The 17,201-nt window shown below is 52.9% G+C and overlaps 6 protein-coding genes across 6 annotated transcripts; 4 read left to right on the plus strand and 2 right to left on the minus strand.

The window, feature by feature from the left end:
- Nucleotides 1–631: 631 nt before the first annotated feature.
- On the plus strand, nt 632–1,042 carry SPSK_10660 (uncharacterized protein; the record flags this gene model as incomplete). Its single annotated transcript, XM_016736983.1, has 1 exon — nt 632–1,042. One exon carries the CDS (start codon nt 632–634, stop codon nt 1,040–1,042), a length of 411 nt encoding a protein of 136 aa, XP_016583470.1.
- Nucleotides 1,043–2,829: 1,787 nt separating this feature from the next.
- On the plus strand, nt 2,830–4,039 carry SPSK_05350 (c6 zinc finger domain containing protein; the record flags this gene model as incomplete). The annotated part of the gene is made up of 2 exons (XM_016732099.1): nt 2,830–3,363; nt 3,440–4,039. The coding sequence occupies 2 exons, from the start codon at nt 2,830–2,832 to the stop codon at nt 4,037–4,039; spliced, it is 1,134 nt and encodes a 377-aa protein (XP_016583471.1).
- Nucleotides 4,040–4,710: 671 nt separating this feature from the next.
- Nucleotides 4,711–5,676, minus strand: SPSK_05446 (u3 snoRNA associated protein; the record flags this gene model as incomplete). The annotated part of the gene is made up of 2 exons (XM_016732192.1): nt 4,711–5,230; nt 5,312–5,676. The coding sequence occupies 2 exons, from the start codon at nt 5,674–5,676 to the stop codon at nt 4,711–4,713; spliced, it is 885 nt and encodes a 294-aa protein (XP_016583472.1).
- A 681-nt stretch (nt 5,677–6,357) lies between these two features.
- Nucleotides 6,358–7,823, plus strand: SPSK_05256 (uncharacterized protein; the record flags this gene model as incomplete). The annotated part of the gene is made up of 2 exons (XM_016732006.1): nt 6,358–6,832; nt 6,931–7,823. 2 exons carry the CDS (start codon nt 6,358–6,360, stop codon nt 7,821–7,823), a joined length of 1,368 nt encoding a protein of 455 aa, XP_016583473.1.
- A 484-nt stretch (nt 7,824–8,307) lies between these two features.
- Nucleotides 8,308–9,903, minus strand: SPSK_05202 (nuclear divisionprotein rft1; the record flags this gene model as incomplete). The annotated part of the gene is made up of 1 exon (XM_016731952.1): nt 8,308–9,903. One exon carries the CDS (start codon nt 9,901–9,903, stop codon nt 8,308–8,310), a length of 1,596 nt encoding a protein of 531 aa, XP_016583474.1.
- Nucleotides 9,904–11,384: 1,481 nt separating this feature from the next.
- SPSK_05648 (uncharacterized protein) lies at nt 11,385–11,834 on the plus strand (the record flags this gene model as incomplete). The annotated part of the gene is made up of 1 exon (XM_016732390.1): nt 11,385–11,834. One exon carries the CDS (start codon nt 11,385–11,387, stop codon nt 11,832–11,834), a length of 450 nt encoding a protein of 149 aa, XP_016583475.1.
- Nucleotides 11,835–17,201: the final 5,367 nt, after the last annotated feature.

The following is a 17,201-nucleotide window of genomic DNA, read 5'->3' on the forward strand; positions in this document are numbered from 1 at the left end:
GACTCTGGCGACGGCTCTTTTGTCCGGCAGCAAACGCTGAGAGCAAGTATGTGCGCCAGCGATAGCGAGCAGCTTTGTATCACATAATTTGTGAGTTGGAGAGCGTATTTTTTTTTTTGTCAAAATAAAATATGCACGGTACTTTCACAGAATGACGTGCAAAATAGGTGTCTGCCCTACGGCGTGCAGATGCAAAACTTGGAGACAAATATGGCCCTCACTGACTAGACATGGGGTTGGATTTGTCAATAGTTTGTCCATGATTTTAATGGCCTTTGCTCATTCAAGGCCATCGGAATGTGGCTCTGTGTGCGAATGAGTAACCCAAGTTGGCCCACCAGCAGGCTTTGCCTTATCACCAACTGTCCCCGATTGCGCCACAGAAAAGACGAATGTGATGCGGACGGACGGGAAGAGAAGAAGGCCCACCGAGCACTGTATATACGCGTACTGCACCAACCTCCCAGCTACGCTGGTCATCGAGTGAGCGGCCAAGCCTGGCCAGACCAGGGCCAAGACTGCCAATAATCCAGGCTCATCCCGTGGTGTTCCATCCAATATGCCTTGGAAATACAACATACTCCGTATCTTACCATGGAGAGCTGGGCGACAATTTGCCAGAAGAAAAACGATGCTGAGAAAGCTGCGACGAAAACAGAAGCAAGACGCAGGACGACACAATCAGCGACAAGAGAAAGAAGAAATGGAACACGGAGAAAGGCGCAGCAAAGGCCGGCCCAGAAAAACGGGAATCACAACAGCAGCACGTCGTATTGATTTTTCGACATCACCAACACTCACTCTGCAACGATGTCACGGAGACTTCCATCTGCATTTGATTTCTAAACTGGCACCCCATGCTCCTCCACATGCCACCTGGCCAGGCCAAGCCCGATTTCTATTTACGACAACGGAGTCTAGGGAGGATACGTGCCCAAAATGTGCCATGAAAGACGCTAACTACAACGGTCTGAAAAATGTGTTGCGCCCGGGGCTAGAACTGGGGGCGACGGCCGCTGAGGTGGACGGGAATGAGATGTGATTCCAGCGTTCTTTGACGTGTTGGTCTTCTTTCTGTTTTATTTCTTCCCGTTGTCCAAGTACCACCAATCACTTACACCTCTCACAGCCTCGACTCACAGATTCTGTACGGACTAATACTCCGTACGCGCTGCTGGCCCAAGATGCTCATCTCCAGTTGATGACAAGTTATGCAGCAGTGGTCTGGCCCCTTTTCGAGCCACACTGCAATGAACCCCTGCTCAGGTACCACTTCCATCCTGGGCTCAAATACACGGGTACGACGTACGGTGCCGCCAAGCCGTTACTGTGCACCTGCGCGAACGCACCCTGGTCATCCTCCACCATCGTATTGGCACCTCGCTCACCCCAACTTTACCTTTTTCGTCCGCCGTCACCATCCAGAACGCTCCAAAACTTCAATGGTTGCAGTTCTGCCCCTGGCCAAAGGTCCCACCTATTGGTTCCAAGAGGACTGAGTACGACAGTACTTCCGTTAACAGCGTTTTTGCATGGGCGAGTATTTTTCTTTTGTTGACGAAGGGTCTGTTGCTCTTCTGCCCGCCAATACTTTTCTGGCATTTTCGGGCTTGGTCCCTTTTTGCCAGGTCCCCGCGGACAGCAGTCGTGTTTTCTGTGCCGTTCTTCATTCTTCGTTCGACTTTCCTCTCACATCTCCATTTCCATTTTTATTCCGTTTAATGAGCCGCCTTGCCGAATGAAGAATTTGGATCCAATATCTTGAGCAATACCGCCCCATACGAGCCCACGCATTTGTTGTCCTATCCGCCCCGAGCACCCATCCTGTTTTCCATCCCAACTTTGTCAACCTGCTTTTTCAACATCTCTTCTGAGGACCAAACGCTCTTTTCAGATTACTCTGCTATTTCTGGGCCTCGCTGGCCGGTTTCCCTTGACCACAGATCCTACAAATGCGCGTCTGCCCTCCTCCTTGCTCCTCCCAGAGTGTGGCTTCTGTCAACCCGTCGTCTGATCCCTTGTCTGCTGCCCTACAAGTCCCCCCCATGCACACAGTCCCTTGACGTTTTGGTGAACCGTGCTTTTTTCCTCTCGTTTTTATCGCTTCTTCCCTTTGGTGCCCTGCCTTGCAAGCCTGCCGCGGCATTATCATTTAAATCAATCTTCGCCCATTTACCCAGATTGACACTTTCACTCCACCACCCATCGCAAGCAAATCGACAAAATCGATCCACGTCAACAAGAATAAACCGGAATCCGACCGACCTTTTTTACTCTCGCTTTCCATCTTTGCTATATTCAGCTCATAATAAGACAGTCGGGTATAAGAAACAAAAGGGCTTGGCCTCGCGTCCATCGAAACAAAACGAACACACGACCAAACAGACCAACGAAGAAACGTTACCTTGATCACAACAAAGCACGAAAACAGACAGCTCAGAAAAGGCGACAACAGATTTCTTGCGATCCTTAAGCTCGTCTTTTGCTTTGGTTCCCCGGCGTTTTGTTGCCGCCGACACAATCACAGACGCAGAAGGTGATCGACCCTGGCGCTTGCTCGATTCGCTTCAACGGACTGAATCGAGTTTGCTGGCAAGACGCAGCGAAGCGATTCTTCGACGCCGACAGACACAACAAAAATACAGATCCAATCAAGTTTTTCGCAACTTGATTTTGCATCTCATCGCCTCTGGCTGTGCTTTGTCGAAACCGAGTGATGCACCATCTACCCCCGGCCGTCTAATTCTGCAGCTTCCGCAAAGTCTTTGGGGATCGACGGCGCCTCCCGCCGCTACACAAACGTTGCGAATGTCGATCGCTCTGCACACCATGACTTCTGTATCACAACACCACAAACCCCGGATACTTTCCTGGCGGTGCACAACAACAGCCTTTCTTTTTCTCGCCATAAACACAATTTTCATTTCCGCCGTCGCTGCTGCGGTAGCAGAACCAGACCGCATGATCGCGGACTCTGTTCTCGTATTCCCAAAGTCGACCACCACCGTCCCTGCCGCACTCGCTGCCGAGACACTCCTTCGAGATGACCGTATGCCGGTGAAAGTGAACGGCCAATGGATGTTTTTATCACAGGACGAGATGGTTGAGCTGCGGAAACGGAACGACATTGGCACAGCCGTGACCACCGCTCCTGGGACGGCGGGCGAAACAAAGGGCGACGCCACCGCCGTGACGCCGACCACAAAGACAACTAGGACGGCATCATCCTCGCCGCTCCCGAGCTTCTTCGATAGCAGCCTTGCATCCAACTTCTCAAACGACTCGGCGTGCCCAGCATTTATCAACTCCTTTCTCACGAACCCCACATTCAAGCAATGCTACCCATTCTCTCTTCTTCTCCAGGTAAGCAACCCCATTTGACATGTTTCCACCTCTTCTCTCACACGTCCATTTACTCACCGACAAACCACAAACAAAGGGTTCGCGGTCATTTTTCCAAGCCGAAAAGTCACTTGTGTCCATCACGCAGGTCCTGGACGCGACGTGTGCGGCCAACGCCACGTTCTGCACCTCCTACCTCAACCGCCTCGCAACCAACCTCACCGACGCCGCCAACTGCGGCGCAGACTATAAGCTGGGCAACTCCATTGTAGTTCAGGCATACGACGGCATGATCGGGTACCAGCCGCTGTACGCGGCGTCTTGTCTGACCGATCCGGACACAGGAGCCTACTGCTTCGCCAATGCCATCACCAACTTGACCACCACGGCCAACGTGTACTTTTACTACCTGCCGCTCAACAGCTCGCTGCCGACAAGCGGCTCCGAACCGTCCTGCAACTGGTGTCTCAAGCAGACCATGGCTGTGTATCGGTCAGCGGCTGCCGACCGCAAAAAGCCCATTGCCAGTACGTATCTGTCGGCCGCACAGCAGGTCGACACAATCTGCGGGCCGGCGTTTGTCAACGACACGTTACCAGCAGCCATTGTGTCCAACACCGCGTCTTTGGCGAAGGGGCCGTCATTGCACTGGCTGGCACCCGCTCTATTATTCAGCGTTGTCGCATACCTGATATGAGTCGACTTTCTTCCGAGGAGACGCTCTCTTTTATTTCATACGTCATTTACACGATCGTTTACGGTAACGCAGGAGCTGGACTGTAATTTACTTTTTTCCTTTTCTGGTACATATTTTTTTTTTACCTTTGTCTTTTCTTTTGTCTTTCATTACTGCATTGGGATTTGTCCGCTGGCGGCGCGGACAAAGGATTTCAGGACCGCTTTTTTGATATGCACCACACAGCACACACGGCGCTTAGTTACGATACCCACGCTTTTCTTTGCCTCTTTTGCCCTTTTTTCTTCTCCAACTTCCCACCTTATTTTAATCGACGGTTGGTTTTCCTATTGGAATGGGCGTGTACAATAAAAAACAGACGATTCAGCATTTGGCTCACTGGTCTTTTGGCTAGTTGACAGGAAATGGTTTATACTTCTTGGACATTCTTGTATATATATATGTAAATGTATATTACATGACGATACAGTCTGCACTCCGGTGATAGGATAGTAAAACGGTCGCTTGAGACGATCAATCACGCAAAAGTACAATTCATCATTTGATCCGTGTAAAATTCAAGTTGGTCTAAATGCACAATGTCGCTGCCTGTCAGATATAATATGGAACATAACCAAAACGTTTCCACCACACCATGCGCCACCGTACTCGCCACGCTGATCTCAGTGGCCTCACCGCCGCAGGAAACCGGCGTTAACTGGCTTGCCGACCCGGTGCCGTACCTGCAGGCTCTGCTTCATGTTGCGTGCCGCTTTGCCCATCTTGGGTGCCAGCGTCTTGGGACCGGTCTCGGCCAGCAGCCGGTACACGGTCGTGCCCAGCTGGCGGTCGCGGGGGTGTGCCTTGGGCTTGCGTGGGCGCGTGGCCTGGAGGCCCTTGGACAGTGCTTTGGCAGGAGTGCCCGTGGATGTTGACGTGGTCGTTTTCGTCGTGGCCTTGTCTTGGACCTCGTCCTCGCCCTCGCTGTCGGAATCCAAAAACTCCAGTGGCAGCAGCTTGGACACCGACTTTCGTGGCTGCTGTGCCTCCTCTGCCCTCTGAGCCTCTGCTGCTGCTGCTTCTTCTTCTTTTTCTGCTGCTACTGCTGCGGCGGCCTCGGCCGCGGCTTCTTCTCGTGCCTTGCGTGCCCCGGCCTGCGCCTTGAGGCGGGCGTCTTTTTCCTGGCGCTTGCGTTTCTCGTCGGCGGCGCGTCTGTAGGGTATTGAGTTAGCGAAAAAAAAATCGTACCATAAAAAAAAGCAACGGCAAAATAACAAGTTTTCGTTGGCATACTTGTCTGCTGCTTTCGACGCTTTCTGGGCCGAGTGGCGGGTTGCGGCGGCGGCCTGCACCGTCGAAATGGCCTCGGGAGCCTCGTCGTCGCTGTCCGCAGCGTCTTCTTCTTCTTCGTCGACATCCTCTTCGTCCTCTGCTATCTTCTCTTTCTTTTCCTCCGTCGCCGCTTTGCCCTCTTTAAACCGCACCGGCAGCTTCCGGCGCTTCGTCGCGGGCGACTCGTCCTCCTGCATCGGCGCGGCATCGGTCATGGGCGCATCACTGCCGAGGGTAGCGTCGTCCTCGCCGCCTCCGCTCTTGCGCTTGGCCCGCAGTTTGGCCGCGGCGCTCCGCGTCATCGGGGAGCTCTGTGCAGACGGCATTTGCGAGGATGCGGTTGGCTTTGTTTTGTCTCGTGTCAATTGCCGATGGACAATCGGAGCCTCGTCAATGTATAAACCCGTAAATCGTAAATCGTAAAAATGCTATGGCTCGGCTGCTGTATTGTAAGAATAGTTCGCAGAGATAGATGCTGGGCCGTTAAAGTGGTGATGTAGAGTCGGCTAGCAGCAAAAAAAAGTTGCATTCTGCCTTTTCATTCCGATAAGATTTTTTTGGGCAGCCTTATCGCAATAGGCCCAAGAACGACCTGTTGGCTGAGCTTGACGCCTGAGCCTGTGATTGGCTGGTTTCAGCAGTAGCCCCACTAAAACGGAATTACTCCCTACACTCAGTTCAGGGACAGCTGTCAATACTCTCATAATCTTGTCATTTCTCATCTTCATTATCTAACAGTACGCAATTGAGCATAGGACGTTATACAGAGTCAGTTAAAGTCAGGCTGCAGCTACATTGTTTTCGCCGACAAAGATGACCCCGTACTAAGTGGCCCACTTTTATCTTTTGCCTAGGGATTCCATTGGTCCAGCGCCTCCCACTTGCTCCATTTCAAGCTTCAGCGCCCTTTATTGTTTCGACTTCACTGAACGACGCTCAGTCGAAGCCGTTTCTGCAGCAAGAGCCACAGCATCGCCATGAATCCAATAGCTCGATCGGCGACCACAATGCACCTGTCAAGCCGTTCAGCAGTGCGATGCTATAGCCAAGTCGTCGGTACCGCGTCTGCTGCCATTGGAATCGGAGCTGGTGGCAGGGCTGTGGGCCAAACGCCGTCTCGCGTCACTGTGCCGTCCGCATGCTCGTGCGGTGGTGCTTTCTCCTCACAGATACTACCGCTTCAGATTCGCCGTGGCGCGGCACGGTCTGCGGGCAAGCGGTCGCCCACAGTCCGCCGAGCACAGAATGCCGCCAGCAGGACCAGTAGGGGGAGTGTTGGTGGTGGTGCGAGCTCCGGCCCGACCACGGCTGGTGCTTCCGGTATGTTCCCCAAGGATTCGACGAGTCTCATAGCGGCACTGAAAGTTGGACTGGATTCCGTGGAGACGGATTTGACGGAGGACGAGTGCGCCCAGGTCATTCTGAATGCGCAGCGGCTCGAGCACAACAGGGCGGCCGTCAACGAAGCTGCTCTTTTGAGGGGTGAGTAGTGCCTCGCATATCTTTGGCGTTGTGGCTTTGTCATATTGTCGTGTTTTCTTGGGCGTGCGCCCGACGATTGCCGTCTGCTGACTCGCTAGACTATAACCTTACCCCGTACAAGCTGCACACCGTCGGCGTGCTCCTGCTCATTGGCAACGCCAGTGTCCAGGAATCCACGCAGTGCTTTATGCTGGCGACGTCGATGATGCACATGGCGGCTTCGTTGGGCAGCACCGGCTACATGCCGTCGGTGCTAACCATCATCAATCTTTTTGGTGTCGACATGACCAAGGCGGGCCAGGCGCAGGTCGCCCTCGCCGCGCGATTTCGCGGTTCGCACATTTTCCAGTCCGCGGAGGAAAAATTTCTGGCGTACCTGGCCAAGGCCAATGCGGGCGACGACAGCCTAGACCTCGTCACCAAGGCCAACGCGTTCACGCTGTCTGGCCTGCTGGCAGAGGCGTCGGGTAATCTGCCACGGGCGCTGCGGTGGTTCCAGGCAGCGCGGTTGGTCGGACACGGCATTGGTAGTGGCTCTGATGTTGGCTCTGGCTCGTCTGTTCCAGCGGGCAATGGAGACGTCCTGCCCCGGGATCCAAAGTGGGACTGGGAGCGCAAGTGTCTCGAGGCCATTGGTCGGCTGCAGATGGATGAGGCCGACGTGGTGACGGCCCAAGAGGCCCGTGAAGCATTACGCACGGCCGCGCTGGCTCTCAACAGCGGCAAGGCGTGCATGCTGCTAGCGGCCGCGTATGCTCGCGATCCCGCCGATCGGACTGAGGCGCAAGACGCGGAGCTAGACACAATCTTACAGCGTGCGGCAGTTGCTGGCGAATTCGGTGCAATCAAGGAGCTGGTCGAGCGTGAGGCGACAAAGGCGAATGATTCGGGCATGGCAAAGGACGAGGCAGCCTTTCATTTCCAAATGGCAGATGAATGGCGGCGGCTAGCAGAGGCCTATGCAGCGACTGAATCGGAACAGACCGACTGACGGCTGTAGTATATGACGATGCGACGTATAAACGCAAGCCAAATAAAGGCATTCGATACCACTGGAAGACATGGAGAACGCATGATAATAAATATGTAGATAGGCAGTGTCTAAATTGATACGCAAAAGCAAATTCCTTTTCACGGAAGCCTTTTGTCTGGCCTCCTTGGTCGTCCGAATAATCCGGCCCAGACAAACTCCGCTATGAATCAAACACCAAAAGAAATAGTGACCAAAAAACAAATATCATTTCCATGTCATGATTCCATGGCCACCCCAAAGGATTAAAGTGACCGGACGAATGCGCCACCCAGTTCTGTTGATGTCCTGGGCTGCTCGTAGGAAGGGGAATAAATAAGAGGCAAGACCAGAAAAAAATAATATAAAAATACCAAAATATAACCCAAAAAATGTACTCTTGAAGGGGTATGACCGGTTGAAGAAAGAGGAGATTAAAACAAATCAAAGTCCAGAGGGTTGGCCCTTACGATCTCTTCGCACGCTTCCGGCCTTTGCCTGCAGTCGCGCCATCGCCGGCCTCGTCGTCTTCTTCGCTTTCCTCGCGACCATGGGCAGCGCTGGTCTTGTCGTTGCCCTTCTTGATCGATATAAGGCAACCTTGCTCCTTGAGACGCTTGGTCAGGGCCGTGCTGGCTTGCATTCCAGGGAAGTCCTTGGCATTATAGACGGTGAAGACATCGCTCATAGCCGTGGCCATGATAGGCGATGAGCCGCCAGCACGCATACCCAGGGGATCTAGGACCACAAGCGCAAACTTAAGGCGGAATGAGCCTGGTGTGCGGCAGGACAGGTCCGGGAAGCAGAAAAAACAGCCCTCCTCGCCATTTTCATCCTGGCCCACAAAAGGCGATGAGACCAACGTGCCCATGAGTCGGCGCTGTTGGCGGTAGTCTTCTGGCATGGCTGAGTTGTCCTGCTCTCCCGTCTCATTCCAGATGGAGCAGTGCAGCACCGTAAACTGGAAGCGAAGGCGCATACTGATCTCTTCTGGTGTTGCATCCGGGTCGTCAATGGTGAGCTGCACAATGGGAGGCGGATCGATGACACGACGATCACGTTCGCCAAACCCGCATGATCGTGCTGCTATTGGCTGCTGCCGAACATTGATGCGGTACTCCGAGTTGACGACCGACTGGGCCGGGCTCAGCATTGGCGTCTTGGACGCCGTGCTGTCATTGCTTGCCGGATGGTGGTATGGCGTCTGCGGTGGCCGTGGTACTGCAGCTTTGGCTGCGGACTCCTCGCTCAGCAGGCTGGTTATGGAAATTTGCTTGGCCTCGGACCGTGGCGAGGTGGATGCTGCAGGAAGGCGGCCTGGTCCTGATGTTGGACTTGTCGGGTGCATGGGAGGATAAATGGAGCGGCTATTCGGCGTTGGATACGCTGTCGCTGCTGCTACCACCGCCTTTGAATAATGCACGCCGACATTTGGAGGCGAGGAGGTGGGTGCTGGCGGCTGGTGATGGTATGAAGGTGGATCCCGGCTGCGATAGCGAGGCGTGGTAGGGAGATGGGAGAGCGCCTGCTGCTGGTACCGGGGACCCAAGTCAAAGTCGTCCGAACGGACGCTGGACGCGGGAGACTGTGTCGGCGAGAAACGGGAATCCGGGCCGCGAATGGTCGTACGGAGAGCAAGTGGTCCCGGAAGACCATGGGCATCCACATTGGGTGCGGGGAGTTGGGGTGGTGTCTGGCCCACGGGAGACGGCGTTGCGTAGTCACCACCATAATAGGACGGGGGGCGACCCGACGAGGAATACGGGGGAGAGTCACGTCCAGCAGACGAATGCAGAGGCGGCTGATGGCTACTCATATGCGGTGATGACATGGATGCGGGCGAGGAAGTAGCGGCAGCGGCAGCAGCAGCGGCGGAGAAGAGACTGGAAGGTCCGGGGAGCTGCACACGCTCTCGACCGGCGTCCTGCGTAATGAAAGCCCTGTGATCGCTGCCCTGACGAAGAGCATAGGGATCATGGCTCCATCCATGGTGAGGTCTCGCCATAGTGTCACCCATGGGGTGGCCAAAGCTGTGTGGAGCGTATTCAACGGCAGTAGACATGGGTGACGTAGAGATGATGGTCGGAGCGGTTGACGCTGCAATCAAGAAAGCGAGATGCGAGGTTCAAACAGTACAGTCGTAGGATGGTCGATTTGCCGGTTTTGTCGACCTGTTCTATTCCGCTCTGGTGATTTTGTGCTTTTTCTGCTCGTCTTGGGATGTACCGGCTCGCCTAGGGAAGACAACTCAGTATTTCGTGTCGCTGCAGGGAGCCGAACCGGGTTGACAGGCTATATTTCTTTTGTGCTTTCAAGGTATCTGAGGGGCGATGCTACTCACTCGTTTGTGTACACCAGTGATTGGTAGAGTGACAAGAGAGAGAGAAACTCGCAACTAGGCCACAGAGGGGGGACACCTTTGGGAACACAGTGTCAGGCGACACAAAGCCAACGGTACTTGGGCTGGTAGTTTGCTCGTTTTTAGGAATCGCCGTGCTGTGTGATTTGACATGCGAGGTATGCAGGATTCTAGTTGGTGATAATTCTCGGCTGGAAGCGACGGTTGCACAGCAGAAACGACTCGTGTTGAGAATGAAATTTGGTGTCAAGGTGAAGATGAACTTTTCCTTGTCGTTTTCCCGCTTCTTTGAGTTTTGTCGATAGAGGGATAGAAGAAGCAAAAGGGATGATGAGCGTGGATGTGTCGTGATAGTAATTGTCGAGAGTGGTAAAGAGGTACTTGGGTAAGGATAAATGAAAGACTAAGGGTAAAGATTTTGGCCAGAGGTGAGGAGAAACGAGAGAAAGAAGGACTGGCTTGTTTGCGTGCTCTTCTCGAAAGACGAAGCGGACGAGGCAGAGATATATCTATGAAAGCCAGATGTGTTGACGACAGTAGCGTTTTAGATCATCTGCCTCGCAGTGTACAACCGGCATATAAGCAAAAGAATCAAAGGGTGCCAAGGTAGACGACAGGTAAGGGGTGAAGAGGAGGGGAGGGGTGTGTTTTGGGTGTTGCTATAGGGAGGGTGGGCAAAGAAGGCCGCCACGGGTGTGTCCTGGGGAGGGGTGTGTGTGTTTGTATGAATATTTACCAAGAGCCGGTATAAGTAAGAGGCGATTTTGCCAGCATCAGAAGAAGGGAAGGGGGCAAGAATGGGGAGAGAGAAGAGAGAGGAACAAAACGATTCAGAAAATATTAAAACAAAGGCAGAAACACACCAAGACGGAAATGGCAGTTATATTGCTGTAAAAGCCGCTGTCCGATACTTGGCTGGTAGCTCTTGGGCATCCTTCCTGGCTTTCCTGCAAGATGCAGTCTAGAAAGACAAGGCGAGTAAGGTGTCTTGACGACAGAGACAGGAAGAGCTGGAAGATGGTTTGATGGTAGAAGACTCGAAGAGGTAGCGTGATAGATGAGCCAGATGCTCGAGAATGAAATATGCTCTCCATGGTGACAAATGTTTCTGCAGGATGGGGGTGCACTGGCGATTGTGCAGCGCTGCTGCCGTCTCCTCATCTTCGTAAATCAAAGAAAAAGACATGGGCCAGCACGGAGAGCGGGTAGACCGTGGAGAGCGGTGGATAGGACAGAGCGTAAGAAGTCGATTGGCAAAGGCTGAGGCTGAGAAGTCCAGATACCGGTTGGTGGACGGATCGAAAGACACAAAGTGCGGAAACGCGCTGTTCCTTAAGCAGGATGAAGGAACCGGGTGGCCAGACGTCTATGCCAAGCACCAGGACAAGGGGAGGAACAGACGCGCTGAACGGAGAGGGAGAAAGCGGTATGAAAAGGCAAAAGGAAGACGAGACACAGCCTGTAAGGTTAGGAGGGCCCGAGAGGTGCCAGCGGATGCTGTGTTTTGGTTAGTGGTTAGAGAAGTGTGGAGGATGTTGGAGAGGGATGTGCTGGTTGAGCGTCGACGGCGGTCACAGTGGTGTCTGCGAAGGAGGCGAATGTACCTGAGGGTCTTGACGGTTGACGGAAGATGAGGCCAAAACGAGGACAAAGCAAGCCGTCTGAGTTAGCGGGTTGATGGTATGATACGCTACGGAGGGTCTGTTGTCTGTTTGCGGGCGGGCTAATTAGGTGGAAGGTGCGAAGTGCAAGGCGGAAAGAAGGAAGGGGGTGTGAGGAGGGAGGAGACCTGCGCCGTACAAAGTGATGTAAACGCAGGGGCGTGGAGAAGGAGGGAGAAGGGAAGGAGCACGGTTGGGACTTTGGTTGTACAACGGCCGTGGAAGACTGCCCTTAGGAAAGAGCAACCAACGACGTACACCGAGTCTTGCGAGATAGGGATTGTTTAGCACTGGATGTATTTTTTGATACTAAGAAGAAGGAGCGAGGCAATCACAAAATCGAGTTTGAAGAAGACACAGATACGCAGTGGGATGCAAAAACATTAAGGGAAAGCGACAAAAAGAGTAGGAGCAGGGCGGATTAGGTCTTGCGACAGCAGACAGCGTGCTCCAAGTGGGCGAGGATGAGACCAAAGGGTAATAGGCGTGTGGTAAAAAGCAGACTTGGAGAAGGAACGAGTGAACAGGCGAACCATAAAAGTGGAAAGAACGACTTGAAGAAGGAACGCAGCGAGAGACGATCAAGAGACGGTAGAGGGAAGGAGCACGGAAGGTCAAAAACAACCGCATAGGCGGAGAAGACGCATGGGCGGAAAGCGACCCCAGGAGAACCAAAAAGACCGACTTTGGGGTACGGGCAAACTCTACTTACGCCATCGCTTGCCAGAAAGTCCGCAATGCGTTAAACAACATCTGAAGGTGAAAATGACAGACCAGCCAAGACAAGCCACTGGTTGGAATTTTACTATGATCCCTGAGCAGGTCCGCGGCACGGCAACATACGGCAAGCCGACGACGAACGGAAGGCGCGTAGGCATCCGTCAGGAGCCGGAGACAGAGAAAGAGCAGCCCACTACCGAATGATCGCCGAGCATGGAAGTTGAATAGAAGGAAGGAACGATTCGGACGGGCACTTGTGTTGGAAAGGAAGGGGGGCGGTTTCTACAGGGGCTGGGGGATGTGGCGGGTTTTGAAATGGAAGTCGCGATGGGAGTTTGAAAGGGAAGGGCAACTGGAATTCGAGGGGGGAAAGAGAAGCGGAGAAAACAATCCTCACCGTCAAAGTTACGGTCTATTTAGCAACGTCTGCCATCCATGTCCGAACTACTCCAACAAAGAACAAAAACAAAAAACAAGTGTAAGTGGTCACTATGGGCGCCCATTGGACGGATTCACGTCGCCTTTACTCGAAAGGGAAGTTAACCACAACGAAAGCGGTGCACAACAGAGCAAAAACTGGACCAAGATGGTTGACGAGATGCCAAAACGAACGATTCAAGCCTTTCCTTTACAAACATTTTCTTATCTCACTCTGCGCCCTAGGCTTTCTCCCTTTTCGTTCCCTCCCCGGCCGGAAGCATGTTTTGCTTCGCGAGCTGTCGTCATACCGTAAGTAATAGCCGTACCGCAGGTGGCGGCAGGGCTGATCTGGCTTTTGTTGTCCTGCTGTTCATCATCCCGTTTTACTCCATACAAGGCAAACCTTGCTCCAGACCGGCCTGACCTTCCATGAACGGGCTATTTTCACTCGCCCGTCCCGCACTGGCACTGTCCCGTCCGGCTTTGTTGAGTAGGATGATGTGCAATTCTGACGAGCACATCAATCGGCCCCACGAAAATCCTGGGGAGACGAGACGAACAAAAGAAGCCGCGGGAGAATAGGAACGGAGAGGTAAGAGGGAAGAGAAGCAGAACGACAAGAAAGCGGCATGGAAAAGCGGGAAACGGCCTGGAAGTCAGGTCGTTTGGCTTTCCGACGCCGTTTTGGCTGCCAAATTTTTCCATTGCTTGACTTCTGTGATCCATTCTCTGTCACGTCTTCGTTCCGTGCCGAGTCAAGGCCTGCCACAGACGAAGAGAAGGAAAAGAGGCTGAAGAGAACATGAAAAGCCGCCGAACAAGCAGGGAGGCCGAATATGTTTTCTGACCAACTCTGAGATTTCTCCTTGTTATTTTTTTCTCGTGCCTCCTCCACCGTCTACGACACCAACATGTGCAGCGCTCGGACGGATTGTACCAGGGCTAGAAGCTTACGGCGCATTTTTCTCGCCATTCATCACTGTGCACTTTTATTTTAGGTTGTACGTTCCCCTCTCGCTGCAACTCCTCAACATCTCAAACCGGACCACTGCAGGGTTGTCCATCTTGCGTGACCGCAATGGCGCTCGACCCGTTTTGATTGCCCTTGGTTTACTGGCGGTGCCTGTGCGTTTGGATAATTTTTGTGCTTGCCCCCTCTAATTTCTCCTGTTTGCCTTTGTGCTTCGACGCTGCGCAGCATGCCCACAACTTCTATGTCTTGTCTATTTTGTCTTGTGGTGCATAGAGACAAGGCTCACAACTATTTCCAAGACTCACATGACCTTTGTTGTATTTTATTTTCCCGTAGCTTCCTCTTCTCTTTGTCTTTCCAGATCTCTCCATAGAGCACACAGACCTCCTCTAACTTTTGTTTTAATATAGGATACAAATTCTACAATCCACCGAAGACTGCGTGAGTGTTGCATTCACCACATGCCAAGACAATGGAGAACTTTAATTCAACACACCATGTCGCGACGCTTTTGTTTTTCTACAAAACAAATAGTTAGGCGGAAAGACAGGGAAACGTGGATTGACCATGTCAAGACGCATATGATTTGGGTTTGAGGTGAGCAAGTATTCTCTAAACTATGTCGTAGAAACAACCAACATTTGACAAGGACGGTCGACGAAGGATTCAGTGCGCCTTAGTGACTGTGCGTCGACTATTTCGATGGTTCGAACACGTTCTTTACCTGCTTGCCATCTACGGCGGCATTGTCCACGGCAGTTTCTGCCGTCCAGACAAAAATGGAGGCGGCACAACTGGACGGCCACGCCGACATCATAAGCCAAGAGACACCGATAAAGCAAGGGCAAAAAGAGGATAGAAAGGGGATCCTGGTCGAGAAAGACTGAATAGACGGAAAAGCAGCCCGGCAAGGCCTGGCTGCTTCACCTTTGACAGAATTTCGTCTCGGAGCTAGAGATAATGTGAGGCCATAGCCTGGCTGGCTATTGTGCGTATACGTCCACATCCAGTATTTACCCTCGTTTGCTGACTGAGTTTTTACTCGCGATCTTGATAGGCCATTGGGCCTGAACCATGTCAATTTCCATGCACTAACTGGTCGGGGACGGAGCGATCAGCTTGGTTCGACACGGCACACGACCAAAACAACCGTGAGTGAACAGGGTATTTTGGCAGGCTACGTTCTTCCCTTCTTTTTGTCACTGCTCCCGCCCTTCACATCTTGTCTGGTCGCAGAAGACGGTTCAATGCTACCCTGATTCCGGGTTTTCTGAATTTGTCCTCCTCAATTCCCCTCCCTCCCTCCCAACCTTGTTCTTTTCTTAATATGAAGAATGGGGCCGAGCACTCAAACACATCCTAATTAACAACTACCAAAGGCTGGTTCGATAGTAACTGCCCCCCTTCGCCGTCTGCGACTACTGTGTCTCGGAAGAATCAAAGTCACCGAACGATACAAATCTGCGGTTCTGGCAGGCTCCGGTAGGGCCTAACGTATTGGTGAGTCGAATAACGGCGATTATGCCTTTCGGCGACCTCACTGTTTTGCGATGTTTCTAATAAGCCAACCTTCCGCTTTCTGCTGAGCCCTTGGCCGAGGAATGCTATACCGGGCTCACATATCCGCCCTTTTTTTGAACACCGTAAATGAAAACCAAAGAAAAGAATTCTCCGTGAGCGAACAAGCCATTTCACGGAGCCGACGATCGACTGCTCGAGTCCGGACACCTCGCCCGCTTCTGGTTCTCCCATCCCTTTATAGGACCAGTTCCTAGAGATATAACCGCTTTGCTGGTCTTGTGAAGGTCACCTAAGAACTTAAATCGTAGACGCGTCCACGCCATCCACTGCTACCCGGAAAAATAGAGGCTCTGTGCCGGCCACAAACGTGTTCTCATGTCCTCTCCCCTCTTGTTCGTGACTCTTGACCGTCGGCCTGCGTGAAAACAAAACTTGCCGTTGTCGTACTGGCAGGCCCGAGCTTTTCTCTGTTTACTCTTTTCTTCTGCCGTTCCTACCCTCTGCCTCCCACTGCAGATGGCGACGAACCGGTCGTCCTTGCGCGTCTTTCTGCACGGTTCATTGCAACCCTACGCATGCTGCAACACGACCATCGACCACCCATTGGCTCTGTATTGGCCTGGTAGTGCCTTGACTCGTGTTTTCTGGGTCTCGTTTTGCAGGCCTGCCCATCCTGTGGACGGACTGTTATTTTTGTAGTCAAGTCAAGCACCAGGCGGAGGAAAACGAAAGTCGAAATAAGAAACCCGGGATATGATGCTGGACTGAAAGCTCGGTCCGCCTGGCCGCAGGGTCTAATTACTAACGCGCCATCAACTGACGACATTTGTACGGAGCTGTGTCTCCACAGGCTCGCTGGCAAACAGTCCCCCACGTAACGGCACTCGTTGAACAGCTGTCTCCAGAGGATGGCTTTTGCCAGGGACCCTGATTTCTAGTTTTATTGGACATGAAACGGGGGACATGCGCCTTGCATGTCCAACAGTTCGCCCCGTTCTCACGTGTGTCTCTTGCCTGGGTCTTTATTTATGCTATGTTATTTTCTTGTATATATTTTCTCTTCTTCTTCTCGGTCTTGTTGGCGAGTATCACAACAAGTCCACCACCGTAGAAGGCTCGTCCTTGTCGACCCATCACCTTTTACACTAGGCGTTCAACTTTTTATGCCACCGCCGGCCCCATTTGATTTCGGCCCTACGGAAGCCTGAAAAAAAAAGCACATCACAGGGAGCGTCGAGGCCTCGCGATGGGCTTCGAAAGGACCATAAGTCGGCCAAGGACGGTACTAGAGGTAGCACACGGCTCGCTGAGTACACAGTGGCTCTGTGTGATTGAGCTCTGCCAGAAACGCAGTTTTTGGGACGCTTCGTTCGATGGAATGCTGACCAGCAACGGGCATGGGACCGAAGCTGTCTGCCCCTAGACCCAGGCATAAACACTCACGGTCCCGAAACGAGTCCGCTCAGCTCCGCATATTAGGGTCTGGGCCTTGCAGTGGCCCGCCGTGCCTGCAATCAACCAAAGAGGGTGTGTGCTATATATGTAAGCCACGCTTTTCAGGCCCACCCGCCCGTCTTTGGGGGCTTTGAAGGAGATGCGGGGGCCAAATAGTGGCTGGCACACTCGTATCGTACTCCCGTACTCCCATTTAGAAAAACAGAGCAATGGCCACGCCGCCGGCAGTCCCGGGCGCTGGTCTTTGGTGG

The sequence above is a fragment of the Sporothrix schenckii genome (genome assembly GCF_000961545.1).
Source record: "Sporothrix schenckii 1099-18 chromosome Unknown Cont49, whole genome shotgun sequence".
Taxonomy (NCBI): domain Eukaryota; kingdom Fungi; phylum Ascomycota; class Sordariomycetes; order Ophiostomatales; family Ophiostomataceae; genus Sporothrix; species Sporothrix schenckii.